At 35.3% G+C, this 17,120-nt stretch overlaps 1 protein-coding gene across 2 annotated transcripts in view; it reads right to left on the bottom strand.

Moving 5' to 3' along the window:
• The window catches only part of GABRG3 (gamma-aminobutyric acid type A receptor subunit gamma3), a 318,970-nt gene that overhangs the window by 290,029 nt on the left and 11,821 nt on the right, over positions 1-17,120 (bottom strand). For both annotated transcript variants that reach the window (XM_032100293.1, XM_032100292.1), the window contains exon 3: positions 12,344-12,411. In XM_032100293.1, the coding sequence (XP_031956184.1) occupies positions 12,344-12,411 (68 nt within the window). The remainder of the gene's footprint in view (positions 1-12,343; positions 12,412-17,120) is intronic.

Genomic DNA, 17,120 nt, shown 5'->3' on the forward strand with positions numbered 1-17,120 from the left:
AAATTGTCTACAGTTTTCTATGTAAAACTGACTCTGTCCTCCCTCGCATTCTGGAAAACGCTCAGTTGAAACAAATGGAGATTTAGCCCATGGACAGGCTTCCAATTCTAATGAAAATGGAAGCTGAGCCTTTTAAAACTCCATTAGAAACAAAATAATCAAAAAGCACTTTCAAATGCAGTTCCTGACTTTAGCTTCCATGTGATACTTGGTATAAATCAGATCATTTATTTAGGAGCTGATGGATTTTTGGCATGTTCCTCGTTTTAATTTAATTATGATTTTGACCGCTAGTTTGTTTGCCATTTTACTCAAAGCATTTTACAAAGATCCTTGTAACTCTAGACCTATAAAGAGGTTAAAATGTGAGAGATTCTGTTATCACTGCCTATATATTTGTACAGGCTGAAATATATTAGCAACAAGACACAAAAAACCAATTCCATATGTAAGAGATGGTGAAATATGTAGAAAGAAGCCACATTCCTAAACACTACTATGTCAGCAAAAAGTTCATGTATAAATCTGGGCTAAACCAAAGAATTCACACAAGTTGACCATTCAATGTATCATCTGTCGTTATCTAGAACGATCACACAATACCAGTTTAGCCAAACTTTTGGAAAATCCAGAAGAAACTCCCAATCTGCCTCTTTCCAGTTAGCTAACCTAGCTGTGCCACAATCTGTCAAAAACTTTGTGTGCTGTTCCACTTAGGCAGCTCTCAAAATACAGGTCCAGTTTTCTCTTTTTTAAGATATTCTCCCAGGCTTCCTATATTTGTTTTCACTTTCCTTTTCTTTATACCATTTTTACAGTACTATCCAGATGGCAAAGAAATGCTCAGACCAATTTACATAAATACAGTTTCAGACAACAGAGAGTTAGAGAACACATTGCAGGGAAAACAATAAAGACAAACAAATTTCAGGTGACGGCAATCAAACAATCTTGCAGTCTTTTTTTTTTTTTTCCTAATATACTCTGCAAAAGAATTATATACTAAATTATAATATTATGCAAACTAAAAACTCCTAGTATCTAACCTTTTAATCTGCAAGCAATCACAAATACTTTAGGAAAAAAAGAAATATGAAAGCAGCAGGCTAGCACAGATCACCACATTTCCATTTATATTGATGAATTCAACCATTTATGCCAGGTGAGAAACTGGGTCCCCTGTGGAATTCAGATCGCAATATCAGGCACCAGGCAGATCCTTTGCTACTGCATACATCTCATATTTGTTTGGCCCCATGCAGCACAGAAGAAATTCCCCAATTTACAGGTGTTTCACTTTGCACTCTCCACACAGTGCACATTCAAAGAAAAGACAGAAGGCGGTGAGGATCCAGTATGTTCTAGTGCCAAAATCAACTCTGGGTAATTTTAGGTCTTATAATTAGACTCTCAGTGTGGAATATTTTAGGAGAACATGGCTCAAAATTATGCCTGGCATAGTTCTGTTAACTTTCTGAGAGATTAATTTAGCTCTTTTATTGTTTATGCTGTTTCACACATTGCATATAGGTATCAGAATAAGTCAGAAACAGAGACAAAATCATTGACTGCATTTACCTCAGTCACTATGTATGCCCTAATTGAATCACAAGCAAAAATGATTGCATGAACTGAATTTATCTAAAATTGATAGTCTGATTTCAAATCAGCATTGAGACTACATTATTCTGACCAAACAATATAGCTTGATAGCTCATCTCAGTGTCTAATGAAGTAACGTTTGCATAATGCATGAATCCAGTTTAGGAAAATTGAAACTTCTTTGCCTTAAAGATGGCCAGATGTTTAGTGAGCATGTGCTCAAGGGACAATTTCACCCAGAGTAATGAAGACCAAGACTGAGATAGATAAGTAATACAGGAGGAAAATTCTTATTTCCATTTGCAGTGCAGCTAGTAGTTTGGCGATCCCAATTCTTCAGTTACTAGGAGTAGTAAAATTAAGCAATTGGCACTTTTGGACAAACAAAAAAAAGCTTTTTTTATTCCAATATAATAATCTCTATAAATTGAAAGTCTAGGACCATACCTTTCTATAATTCACAGTTTTGACTGCTTTTTAATTTGACCTCAATCTATAAGTCTTCTAGGTAATGAAAAACACATACTGTGCACTCTGCAGCAAATATACTTCAGGGAAATATCCACCTGGAAAGCTATTTGAAAGCATAGAGCTGTCAGAGTCTGATATATTGAGTGTGTGTAAGCAGATGACAGTTATTTCTTCATCTCAGCTGACACATTTTACCAAACAGGAACTATCAGCCAAAGCTCACTATCCCTTGAGTTCACTAGCTCCTGTTTTCAAAAATGATTTTGAGAGGCAAGGTCTGAAAACAAAGGTTACTTATTCTTATTGGGTAAACAATACAGGTGGAAAAAAATCATAAAATCTTGTGCACACGCGTCCTTTTTCTTATCTGAGAGAGCCGTTGCAAACTTCTAGCCTGTCGAGATAAACATGTTCTGGGTAGAAATAAGATTCATTAATCAACAGACAGCAGAGAGAAAGGTTAGTATATACAACTGAGGCAGAAAAAGATGCAATAGACAGGAAAGGTGACAAGTAGTCACCACTTGAAGAGATTACCAGGAGCACAAGTACAGTCACAATACCAATGTCACTTTTGAGCTTGTGCTTTTCCATGTTCAACAGGATTATGAAATTTAATTTCCAGGATTCTTCTTTTAAAGGATTTAGTAATCGCTCTTGAGGAGAAGGACCAGGAGGTCTGAAATAGCATGGCTGTCTTATGAAATGTTCTCAAAATAGTATCCAATCATTTTCATCCTTCCTCCTCTCTTGCAGTTCCCTGTGCTGTATCACATTTGTTCTGTTTCTTCCATACAGTCCTCACAGGAACTTTTGGCTTCATAGAAGAATAGTAATACAGAAGCAGATTACATGACAGTGTAATAATCACTGTGTCAACGCCAACATGATGAAGAGCCTCCAAGACCAAGTGTTTTCTCTATTTTTCTTTGTAACTGCTGGCCTAAACTTCTTCCTTCAAAGATTGTTATTTTAAATCTCAAATCAAAACAGGTAAAACAGTCCTATTATTATGACATATTTTTTTGTTTAGACCAAAATTCCTAAGACGAATACTTACCAAAATCATACCAGATTTCTTCTGGTAAGCCAAGAATCATACAGATTTAATCTAAATTTCTAATCTCATTTTATTCAAATATTCACTATCTATGCAAGGAAAATCTCAGGGGAGCTGATGTAACTACTTAACAACCACTGTCATTTATGTTAAGCTAAACACTGTAAGAAAGAGCTTGACACCTTCATACCTTTATGAACCTGTTGCAATTTTCATAATTCTGACCTGACAAAGAGAGGGCTATGTTCACAAAGGTATGAAGGCTAGGTATTTAATACCTCCCATGACTAAGTTCCTTAAATACTTTTAAAAATTCTGTTCTCCTTGAAAAATATGCCAAAGCAATTGTGAGAAAGCAAGAATAAGTTTTCCCTGCTCCCAAGTCTCCCAAGGAATGCAATTTCCCAGATAAACTCTAGGGTAAGCACAGGAAACGGAAACAGTCAGAAAGAAAACCAGCAGTTTATTTGGTTTAAAAATCTCACAACGGCCTTGAAAATTTATTCTCCTAGACTCCTGAATAGTTTCTGTATCTTTATCATTTATAACCTTAAAAAATCCTCAAACAGCAGTTAGTAAAATTATTATAATACCATTAAAATGCCTGTTGCTAGTTTTAAAGCAGTGACTCCACTTTAATATCTGAGATGTTTAACTAAAACATATCCAAAGCTCTATGGTCAAAACTATCCGCTTCTGGGTAGTGTGCAAAAAACTAAAAATAGTTACAAGAATAGCTTCCTCTCACAAAATTTCTTCACTTTCAAGGGTTGCAAATGTAATTTGTAGAAGTAGGAAAAGAAACACAAAGTTTCATGAGGGGATAGAAGTTTTAAGTGTAGAAAACAGCTTGCCCAACACAACACAGTATGTAACAGAACCCACCTGTATCTTATAAGTCTGATGAAAAGCAGACATAAAAGAAGACTGCAGTGGAAAGAACTTTGAGGAAGAAAGCTATGAAAACGTATAAAGAACCTAGAATATCGATATTTTTGACCACATAAAAAACCCTTTTCCAGACCAAGAAAGCAATAAATTAGGACAACTTTGATTTAAAAAGAGGAAAGTATACTGTGTTAGCAAAAGCATGGAAGTGCTGGGATACAGATACAACCCTGCAGGCTGTGGACATTTTTAATTGCAGAAACCAAGCATTTGTATTATTCTTCAGTTCTGTATAGTCATTCAGCAGAAATACCTTGTCTGTACCAGAAAAAAGCATATCTGAGAGTACTTAAGAGTCAAGGGACACCATGTTCACTAAAAAAGCTTGAAGGGAAATGTAATACAATTCTCTAAACCTTATTTTTCAGCAATCTGACAAAAAAGGAAATTATGTCTAATTAGATGGATGACAAGTTCTCTTGTTAAAAAAAAAAGAGTAAGGTAGGGAGGTTCTTCTGAGTTTTGCTCATTGCAACAATGGTGTGGAATATGCCGATCATTGCTCTGATATTCAAATGATGCTGATGAGTATTCATTCTTTACAAACCAAAAAATCTTACAGAAAGCTGAAGATGACTCTGTGACCCGAGAACAGTTTATAACCCTGTATTCACTTACTTCTTCCTAACTACCAAGCACATTTATAATGCTGCTGGAATTGCTCTATGGATGCTGTGATGGCTAGGTCTACATTCCCAGAGAGTTATACCATGAAGTCTTCCAATAACTTGTCATTAGTACATCTCTATTACTTACAGAACAAATCAACAACATCCATTTGCTTCCTGAATAAATCCATCATTGAAAGAACTAAGGAAGACCAAACTCTCAAAACCATGGTTTAAATTAGGTCAATATCGTTCAGGAATCCAATAAACAGGTCGACACAAAAGTAATTACTCTTTCATGGAGCAATCGTGGAAAGCTGAAAGTCTAAAACAAAGTTGATAAACACTTGACCACTCAAAAATGAAATTTATTTAGGCCAAGAGATTGTCAATTTACCCTAAAGTAGTTCAATACCCTACACAGAAATTTAGTCATAGTTTTTCTAAACTTACTTTCCCAAATGTTGACGATAAAGAACGTGAAGCTATGAACAAGAAGGGCAACTACTTTCTAAAGGAACTTGAACACTGAGTACACTAATTCTAAAGCCTAAGGCCTGCAGGCCCAAAAAAGTGGTTATTGAAGTGGGCGAAACCGAGCTTTAGAAACTGGGGCTAGGCTGGAAAGGAGTTTCTTACCACTTTTTGTATGAAGGCTAATACACTACCTCAAAGAGAAGGTACGTGTTAGATGTTGTCACACTGTTTATCTATGGAAAAAAACATTTAGCCTAGCTGCTCTTCAAATCTTAATACCCACTACTGAGCAGATGAGACATTTAATTTTCCTATCTTACTGAAATTAAACTGCTCATTTGTCATACACCTTTTTGAGACAACGCTAAGGCTAAGTCCATCCATACTTGACAATCTGCTTGAATTCTGATAAGACAGAGCAGCAGACAGAAGACCAGTCCATTACCAAAGATTTGTGACAGAATCTATCATTCCTCCAAGAAGCGAACTGGATTTCGTGCCAGTGAGGTAAATTATGGCAGTATGTATCTTACCGCTACACATCACAGCACAAGCTTCATTGCAGAAAAGTGAACATTATTCTAGTCCATCCCATTGCACCTCAAACAAGGGCAACATAAGGCCTTTATCTAAGTCTGTATCTCCCAGGCCCTGTTTTAGTCACACAAAGTGAAGCCCTAGAGAAGATCAAATCTAGAAGCTGCCAAGGTGATATGTGACAAATTCAATCCATGCTCCCTTTTCCCCCTCAACTTCCTCTTTTCCAGTCAGTTTCACTTTTGAAATTATATGAGCCTCTCAAATCATCACTGGTGGAACAGAAGCCACAGATAGATTCAAGTTTCATTTTATTACTACTACCTCCCAGAAACATTTTTATAGTGAGGCACTGACTGCCAGAGCTTAAGACAACAAGAATGAGCCTGTACACGAGGTGATTTTGATTTATCAGAAAAAAATCCATTCATCTTAAAAGTTTTCTATAATGCATACATATTTTTTATCAAGAGAGATCCAAACTTGATGACAGTATATAAATATGCTCTAGAAACAAGCACAGTAACCTAATCATAATCTAGCAAAATGTTCAAGTGTATGATTAGTATCTTAGTTGTCATAAACAAACAGACCTCAGACTAAAATTTAGTCCAGTACATGAGTGTTCTCTTAGGTCACAGAGCAAAAACAGTGCTTGTAGAATTTGCAGGGAAAGATACAAATACCCCAAGGCGTTCCATTATTTCAGTGATTATCTGAACCCATCAACTGGAAAACTCACACTCAGAAATAACTGAAACCATCTCCCTACATAATTGCTTTATAAATAGATTAGGTAGTGAGATAAGATAGTGAGATAGAGTTAGAAAAACACACTTCAAGTTAACAATGAGCAAGGCATCAGTCTCGTGCCCAAACAGTGACTTGCACTGTCTTTGAGAACATGCCCATAAAGGAAATACTTGGGGGTATTTCATGGTGGGCAGAAAATGGGATGAAATCTGGCTATAAAGTAGCTTTGCCCTATTATGGAAAGATTCACCAGGCTATGTTTCTATAATTGCAGATGTTCCAACAATAATTTTAACTATCAAGCAAATAGACAAACACTTAAAGCATGCAAGAAATACAGGCTTAATTGTAAGCTTTGAACAGTATTTTAGACAAGTCTCCAGATCAAGACTATGCTTTTAGATATCTATATTGTCTAGTGGAGAAGCAAAACAAGCATGTGGGGACTTTGAAACTTAAGTTCAAAGAAGTCTACCAATACATTAAGGGGTAAAATAGTGTAAAAATTGCTTTTATCTTAGAACACTTAACTGAACAAATGGGAAATATAGTACCCATAAAGATATTTGACATAGCCTAGAGAGTGGACACAAAAGAATGTAGTGATGAAATACATAAAAGAAACACTCTGAATTGCCATTTAAAAATACTTGAGAATAAAGAGATGACCGTATATCCAGCATATAACCAATTACTATTTTTATGGACAGGTAAGTACAGTTTATAAGGTTGCTTCTCACACTCTCTTCAACTTACTTTCTGTACAGCTGTGTTAAAATGAGATTCCAGTTGCAAAAACCACACAGGTGTCAAATTTTTCCTTCAATTGTAATTTGTGCTGCAGCCTCAGATTCTTGTAGCTACTCAGTTAACCCTGTATCTGTGAACGCACAAATACACAGGTTTTGATGCCATCGAGGTTTAATAGTCTATGTAATTTTACCGTGTTTACCTTTCTGTCCCACAAAACTACTTCTGGGGGATTTTTTCTTCCCCACTATTTATGTCTAGTTACCAATTTGTATATTGGTCTCTTTCCCTTTTCTATTCTTTTATTGACAAGCCAGTATTGCTTATCTGTAGAAAACCAGGCTACAGTAAGCCACGCTAAGACTGATGCCATGATGATTTTTGCCTTTTCTTTTATGCCCCTTTTATACCTTTTTATAACTTCTGTATTCCTAGTGTTTTTTTAGCCTACATTCTTGGACTTGTTTGTCAAGCTAGGAGATTAACATTTTAAAAGCTTCGTAGTTAGGGATCAGACTGCCCCAGACCCCAAGGTCCTCTCCAGAACACATTCTATAAGCTAAGATAGAACCATCCAGGGGAAGGCTCCTTGGGGAGGGAGGCTCATTTAAGCCTCTCATTGGGGAATTTTTGATAGATATGCTAATTAGTAAGACCTATAATGTTATACTTGATCTATTGTGGGTGAGCATTGCGGTGTGCACTGAAGTGCATTTGACCTGGACATAGTGCACCTAAGGATCCTTAAAATAAATACTGAAGTAAAACCCCTTTTTCTCTTCTAACCATGTTTGATTCTTGATTTCAAGACCAGGAAAAGGCATCAAGACTATGTTTTATAAGGCAATTTATAAACCTTTACAGCTATTGACAAGAACAGGAGGGTTGACAAAAAATGGATGATGGATTTTAATGAAAGATCATATGCTTCCTGGACACCATTTGGAATGGAAAGTACTTAAAAAAAAAATACTAAACAAGGACAGATATATAAAACTGAGTGATACGGAATTCATACATCTAGTCTACAATATAAAGCATGGGGAAAAAATAAAAAAAAAAAAAGATTGCAAATGAATCCGAAAATTAAAAAAATTAATTAAAAGAACTCATTTAGAAGATCCCTAAGATTCGCTAATATAGGGGAAGAGTGTTCATTATGATTACAGATATAACGAAGTTTTTCAATAAGAAAAGGTTGAATTAAAATCTTCTATCCTACAATCCAAGGTCTCTAATGACACTGTACCTTGAAATGGCAAATTGTAGATTTCTTTAACTTACTTTATTAAGTGATAAAAACCAAGACAAAGAGATAAAATGTGCATATAGGAGCATATAATTTGGCTCATAGCATCCATTTGTCATTTACTTTTAAATAAACCAGTTTTTTATCCTTTAAATGAGTCTAAGCTCACATCTTATTATGTTTTTGATAAAGGACAGGCATCAAGATATTTATACTTACGATGGCTTTTATTTATTAAAAAGACACCCTAAAATTTATGAATGGGCATTCATGCATCTTGGAATCTTAAATTTCAAAATACTCATGTATAACATCAATAATTTCTACCATTTCATAACATCATGCCATAACTCAAAATGCTGAAATTACTTCTTTAAAGCTACTGCCACTTGCAACCAGTTCATGATTCAGCCTGTTTTTCCTTGTCTGTTACTACACAATACCTACTTCTTCATATCAGGTCTTTTAAAACCATGACCCAAAGAAGTCTTCCATGTCACAGACAATGGAATAATCACCTCTGTCTATTCAGAAAACAAATCTCTATTGTCTTCATAAAGATATTTCAATGATGGGTCTCTAATAGCAGAGAAACCACATTACTCTTTCACAATCCTGTTGGTTTGATTTTTTTCTGGAAATCTTCAGGTTTATAATAGACTTATTGAAAGTACCTAGAAAATGAGTCACTGATACAACTTTTAGGGAAAGTGGCAGAAACTGTCCACAAAAATTACAGAATGCAGGGTTAGCCATATATTCCTGTGGATTATGCCATCATTGTCACAGAACACTACCTCTCCCTTGACTTGAAGCCTTTTTGAAGGGGTTCCCAACATTTCATCCCCTTGTGGCATTTACAGACTCAGTATAAAAGGATTCATTCTTTCTTGTAGTCACATAAAATTCATCTGAGATTAACTTTGTTACAAGTAGGTGTCTGATAGCAACCTTTTCCTGACTGTTAAAGAAACAGTTAGATATTAATATTCATAGTCAAGTCTAACCATAATTACAATAGTTAATGACATCTGAAAAGCTTTGCTCTACAAAATTGGCTAGAACATTCAGCTGAACACCCATTGAAAAAATATCTTAAAGAAAATTATTTCCTAGGTTTCACCCACTAGATGAAAATCACTGATGAAATCTGATCAGAAAATATACATGCGGAGTTTGATCTCTAGAGAAGCTCCACATGATTTTCGCTCAGAAGTGCTGCAGACTAAGAAAAAAGTAATTGAGCCAAGGTCTAAGTTTGGAAGTACACAGCAGGAAAGTCTGCCTTGTACGTGTTGATCTCACTCTTGAAATAGAAGAGATGAAAATCAATGCAATCATCAATCTTTTTGCTCAATCAACCACCACCTTACCGAATTGCCTGGACAGAACAGCTCAACTTTTAATAATAATTTAGGGGAGAAAAGTTTAAAGTTCCTGTCCTGTTGAGAAAAGAGTATAGATGGATTCTACCAAGAATCGCCTTTTATTTTCTCCTGAAATGGGATTTTCATGCACATTCCTGTCCCTTTTAAATTTCAGTTATATGACAGGTATCAGACTGAAGATGGTTCCTTCTTTCCTCTTCCTTGGACACAGATAATTTCCAGCTACTGTTTCTGCTCAGCTCTTTGTGTACCCGTGCTTCAGTGGTTCACAGTCTACATGAAAAACTGCTTACTTAAATAAATTATTATTTTTAATTCCAAAAAGTCTTTGGTTTTTTTCTTCCAGTAGACCAAATCAGGGCTCCTGAATACTGTAGCCAAACAGCTGAAATAACACAAGTGGGGGGAAAAGAAGCTTCTCAATCACTTGTGCCATTGGAAAGACAAGCCATCACACAGCACAGTGGCTTGCAGGTTTGTGAGGAGGACTTGCCCTCTTCACTGTAAATTTGAGACTGCAAGATCATTGCTGCTCTCTTATGTATGTTTGGACAAACTCCAAAGTAACAGAACAGAAATTGAGCTTTTGGACAAGGGTTTGCTACATTTGAGTGCCTAATGTCAATCTCCTATATTGGTAATTAGATTTGAGAACAGAAATAAAGTTCAAAAGTACCAAGCTAGTTCAGACTCAGTTTCAGTGGGATATACTGTCCACAAGCACATCTGAAATAAGGTCCATTTCTATTCAAAAGTTTAAATATAGCTTTAAGCAGTCTTGAGTTCTTAAAACTTCAGATATCTAAATTTTATATTTCATCATTTTATTTATCATTCTGCCCTTACATATTACACATATTTTTCTTCAGCTGTGACCAAGAAATATCTCAATGCCATGCACTCATTAACTACCCTAACAAGACCATTTACTATAAGAGATACAGTATGCATTTTTAAAACCGGTATTTTGGTACATCTATCTATCTTGGTGCCATAGGGTATCTTGAACTCAAAGTTAACTCATAAATAAGACCCTGCTACAATAATCTTCCAAAACCCACTGATTTCTCCTATTGATTTTTCCTTCTTTCTACCTGAAGTAGTTTTGATCAAATGCTTTCTTAGTATTCCACATACATTTCCAGCACCCCAAAATTCTACTTACAAACTAATTCAGAAAGGCAAAGAGCAAAAACACATCGCCCTATTGCTTTTGAACAGAGTACCCATTCCTAGAGTAAATGGAAACCAGAGGACCTTCCAATAAATTGTTCTCTGGAGAAGTTGTTCTGGTAGACCATCAGGGAAGGGCAAGATAATTAGCTATTTATTAGTTCAAGAATGGAGCAGGTACTCCCATTGTTTGACATTCAGTGCTTGACATGAAATACCAATCAACACATTTCACAGTCATTGAATATGATGCCAAGTTGTTCACAGCACATAATTTGTTCTGTGTTTACTTGCCAGATTTTCCATTGCCAGGGTGCATAGGAGTCTCTGGCCACCTTATATTTGATATGCTGCAATGATTTGCCTTCTTTCATGCTTATAGGCAAAACCAAAGAACAAGGCTGAACAACCAGACCACCTTTTAAACCCAGGAGCTTTTCTTCCAAAACTACAAAAGATACATGCAATGCATTCATTATATTCTTACAGGAACATTGTACATGGCAGCCTTTGCATGGCCTTGAGAAAAAGAGCCATTGCTTTGAAGAGGTTATTTTAAGATCTTTAAGTACAGTAAGATATTAACAAGTCCTCCATTTCCAAGTTGTATTAAGAAAAAAATCAACCTAATTTAAGAAGAGGAATAATATGATGAATCCAAACTGGGAAGTTGCACAAGCAGCCACAGCTATCCATAACCCTATAGCTACATAAACATTCAGCTTGCTTTCTAAATCTGAATATGTTGCTGCAGAACTGAGGAAAGACCTAGAGTTAAGACCATAACAACTGACCAGCCATAGGTTTATTATTGCCACACTATCACACTGTCTCTTTCAGTTTCTCCTGCCTTTACATATGCAGTACATCTAGGTATAACTTCTTCAAAATTATACTTAGGGGGTCAAGATTGTTGGTAACTCAATGAAAGAAAAGTAACCACTGAAGAGATGTTGAATTCCAAATAAATATGCTGTTATTATTTTCATTAACTCCACATTATGAAGCTCTGTATATTTGATTGGCTCTTGAAACAACAGCTCAAGAGTTTTCTTGAAAATAGCTTCTTTCATACTTTTTTTCCTAAGATGGTTATTTTACCATTGAAGATCTACCAGCATTTTTCGATAGACAACATAGAGCATAATATTGCTTGTAGGTTTGTTCTTCTCTTGATGAGACACAAAAACCAGAATTATAGCTGAAAATAGGACTAAATCAGAATCAAAACAGCTTATCACAGTGGTATTTACTGTCTTTTTCAAAAGCTAGTATTGATGCCAAGACCACCAATCCAGATAAAAATCTTTGTTAACAAGTCACTTACCATATTTATTGATGATACAGGACCAATGCTGTTGACATAAATGTCAACATCAATAACTGTTGGTTTTACTGTGGAGAAAAAAAAAATATTATTTTGCAGACAATATAAATAATCACTTTAAATACTTTCTTCCCCAATAACCAAAAGGTGTTTTTTCAGAACTGAGAAATACGGATTATGTATTTTTAGGAAGACATGGTTCTATTACTTCTACCCAACAAAAAAAATTGCCATAAATTAAAACCTGTACCACTTCATTATCATGATTCCCATTTGTCTCAGCAGCAATTTGTTAAAGAAACTTTCAATGCTAGGCAGGTAGCTCAAAGTCAAAAGATGTCTGCCAAGAAAGCATAAATAGTTCAGCATACTACTTTTTCCCTTTGCCTCAACATGCAGGTCCTTTAGCCTGTTTGTTCCACATCAAAACAATCTTCTTTCCAGATTTTTGCATCTCATCAGCCCTGAAATCATCCTAACTTAGAGTAAAATCTCTATGAAATCTGATTAGCTAAACCTAAGCAACTCTTCTTTCAATTTAGACTCATTCCCTTCAGCCCACATTGCCTTTTCACTCTTTCATCCAAAGGCTTTTGAATTTGATTTGGCTTAGTCAATGCACATTTCTCACAACATCTTCCATGTTTTCAGACTTCCAGGACTTAATAAGCCAAGAAAAGCTTGGTACTCCTTTCTTTTGCTGAGGCCACTAGGATTTCTCTTTCTTTCAGCATCTTTGGTGTCAGGGTACCTGCTGGACCTTATTGAGCTACCTCTTATTGGTGACATAACCTAACTCTAAAATAATGCCACTCTTACACTGAAGACAAATTAATTTTTTTACTTATATTGCCTTTCTTCCAAACCCACGGGGTTCAGCTCTAAATTGAGATCTAAATTAGTGGTTTACTTTCTCCAGGGTTAGCTGACTCAAAACTAAGTATAAAGTATAAATGCTGTTTTAACCTGCATAGTGAGAAATTATGCAAACTTGCCCCTGGTAAGCCAACAGCTTCTGTTGGACATCTTTCTTTCCCATAGAAGCACCTCCTCTTCTACATGGTTTTCAAAAATCTCCAGAGAGTATTCAAATCACTGAAGTTTGGGAACTGTGCTGGACTTGGTTTTCTTTCACTAACCCCCAAGCCTCCTAGAATGAGGAAATGCAGACATATCAGCCATTCAAAACTCAGAAAGCTTTCCTCTGGAAAGCTACTGAGCAGAGAAGTGAGGAACAGTTAAACACTGTTGGAAGCTTATCTCTCGTAAGTATCAGTCAATTGGTCTAAAGCCATCTAATTGGCACAAAGCTGAAGATAGACAGGAATCTTCACATGTAAAGATGAATGTTTTTTGCCTGCATCCCCCAAATTTCAGACTATCAATGAGGTGCCAAGTGGTTTTAAAGTACTTGAAAATTTAGATGGTTATGAAAAAAAAAAAAAAAAAAATTGGCATACTGGTTTGTCCTGTAAGACTTTGGTATGTACACATCTTTAGGAAGGCTATATCCCCTGTTGCAAAAAACAGACATTAAACTGGGTACAAGCAGTGGTTAAAGATGATAACCATTCTCTCCAATTCATTAAGTAACTTACTTAATATAACTAATTAATAAGCTACTTAATATAACATACTTCTTGACTGCATATGGTCAGAACATCCAGGATTATTTAAGGTCATGGTTTCACACTGTCTGAAGTACTGGCTGACAAACTCAGATCTCCCCTTCAGCAAAAGAAAATGTGAATTCAGCTGAACAAGCTCAGCTGATTAAAGCAATTCTAATTGTACCCAGCTAATAACTAAATAGGAGTCTAGCAGCTTCTGGTAATGAGTTGCCTCAAAATGCAGTAATAAATGTCATTACACAGGAATTGGTAATAGCGAGGAACTACAGCTAGCTCTTCCACCAGAATAGCATACATGGAATAAAGAGCTCTTATCTTTACAGGGTTTGTGCACATGTCTAGCTGGAAGTTCAAGGCTAAGGAGCTCTGGTGAACATTAATGGCACTAGACTAAACTATGCAAATTGACATGCAGTTGAATCTTGGCAGGACCAGGGACAAAATTCAGGACCAGAAAATGGTGTTTGAAATCTGGTTTTGTTTAATCATTGTGGCCAAGTATATAAATAGAATATGCGGTGATAATTTTTCCTGAATGTGCTGGACCAAATTCTCTTACAGTGTAAAAAAATATTAAGCATTGCTTATTAATGCTAAAGAGAATTTTATCTTACTCTTAAAAAAATAGAGTAAAAGTCTAACCTTGAAACAGAACACTAAACAACAGTCACTTCTTCTATCAGATGTTCCCAGTGAAATTCAAATTGAAAATAAATAATTAAAAAAATACAGGTGAGCTATTATACTTGTACAAATAATAATAAAAAAAAAGAATTGAAAGTTTCTTTGAATTATTTTATTTTCCTAGGAAGAGGTAGAAAATACAATTGTAATTTGATTGTATGATAAATACGTGTTCAGGTTTTAAAAGAAAAGATAGAAGAGTATAGTTCTTGTTGCATGTGGTCTTTCATGGATATAAACACACACAAACATACAAAGGATTATCAGGTATAAATTTTAAATTTGTTATCATAAGTTTTTAATTCAAAATACCAATTCAAAAGATTTTAAGACTATTTCCTCCAAATGCATTATGAAAAAGGAACTAACTGAGTCTTAAAGTTATCGTGTCTTATTAGAAAGAACTCACTCTAAATAAATAAACTGAGTTTCATGGAAAGACGTAAATAGCTACAGTATCAGGAAGGTTGGACCAGATGACCCACGGTGTTCCCTTCCAACCATTCTGTGATTCTTCAATTTCAATGCCTGCTCAGGTTTTTGTATACTGCATGCATTTGTGAACACTCAGTTCATGAAGGAATTCAAGCCACACATGGAGTTGTCGAGCTGCAGATGGAGCTTTTTTTCTTTCATTACAAAAGTCCTCACAGTGTTGTTGACAGAACAACAGAAATGTTAATACCTCACTAAAAGCTGACTATAAGATTAAAAATGGATACTCAGCTTCAGTACTGTTTTGATATTAGCATAAACCCAAGATATTTCTAAAGAGCTGTCAGAAACTTAGAAAAATTACTGGCAGAACCATGTGTATACAACATGCAAGAGAGCAATTAAAGGTTGTCAACAAACGTACCAGCCTTCTCAAAGTTCTCTGAGTTATTACCTACTATATGGTAGTAACTTTCCCTAAAAGACAATGTAAGAACATCATGTGTAAGCAGTGTTACACTGCTACACAGTGCTACCTAAGGTAAGATAGCTGCTTATCACAGTCATTTAATCTTCAAACGTTCTGGTTTTATTCAAGGAGGGGATTTACAAAACCAGTCAAAACATTTTTAAACAAAACTAAGGCCATCTGATCCAAATGCCCTGCTTTGAGACAGACAGAGTTTATATTCCAGTCAGCTTTGTAACTATCACATTGCAAAGACACTACCAACAAGTAGTGCCTACAAACTTCAGACAGTTCAAAACTTCTGGCCACGGGAGTCAGGAGCTCAACACTGCCTCCAAAGCTCACTTACAAAGACAGGGGAACACCTAGACAGGGCAAAGCTTTGTCGGCACAACGAGACACAGAAACAGCTAGAATAATGCCCTCATCCTAAATACACATTCAGGACAACTATAGGATTCATCTAGTCCAGATTTATGGATTTACACTGGTGAAAAAACCAGTACCTGAGTTTGAATCCATTTTAATCGTGGATTAAAATCCATTAAGATGTTACTGTTGGATATATGTGAGTTGATCGTGTGTATAAAAAGCTCAACAGAAATCAGGACAATTTTAAAAGACCCTTGAGTAAATCAAAAGAGGGAAGGTTATACAATTTCATGTCATGTAGGGAAAAAAATCTGAAAAAAGTTCCTGTTATTTTATTATGCTTATTTACTACTCTAAATTATCCTGTCTTTTTAAAATATTTCTTAATTTTTGATAGATCTCCACTATTCAGAACTGACGCTTATTTAATGAATGAAAACACTTTTCTTCCTTCAGAAAGCTTCCTCCACATTTGAAGTCAGTCCAAACAGCACTAATGTTCCTGCACAAATCATAAATATTTAGAAATATTTTTTAAATTTTAATCTTGAGAAATATTTTTTACAAGCTCAATTAAACAGAGTATATCTTACTGAGCTCTCATATATTTTGAAATAAATTTTTTTTTTGCCGAGAGTTAATCTTTCTTACATTGTTCAACCAACTCCCAGGTTTATTCTGGTTTTACCCAACACAAGAGTGGTAAAAAATGTTATAGATCAATACATACACATTTAGAGAAGCAAAGTAACTAGAACTAGATTTTTAGAAGGCACACAACCACATAAAAAACACAATATGATCTCTGTTCCAGAACTACACAGCCATTTGAATTTGGCCCAAATTTCACAAGACTTCTGAACAAGACTGGCTCTGCAATAATGAGATTTTTTTTTGATATTGCTCTAAAATTATATTCTACATTCTTTCATTACCACATAAATTGTTATTTTTAAATTGGGACAAAGCTGTAATAAATCATTACACAGTTATTGGTAACTGTAATAGTAGTGATTATAGTGTTAATTTTTACTTTGCATTAGTGATAATGACTATTCCTATTTTCCTACATGACCTTATAGGCAATGTATACCTAGATATTCCTATTAAAAAAAAAATATGCTAAAACATCTCCATTTAACAACAAATTACCACATTTGAAGAAAGACCTGGTAACAGGAAGTGT

Source organism: Corvus moneduloides, chromosome 2 (genome assembly GCF_009650955.1).
Source record: "Corvus moneduloides isolate bCorMon1 chromosome 2, bCorMon1.pri, whole genome shotgun sequence".
In the NCBI taxonomy this organism is placed as follows: domain Eukaryota; kingdom Metazoa; phylum Chordata; class Aves; order Passeriformes; family Corvidae; genus Corvus; species Corvus moneduloides.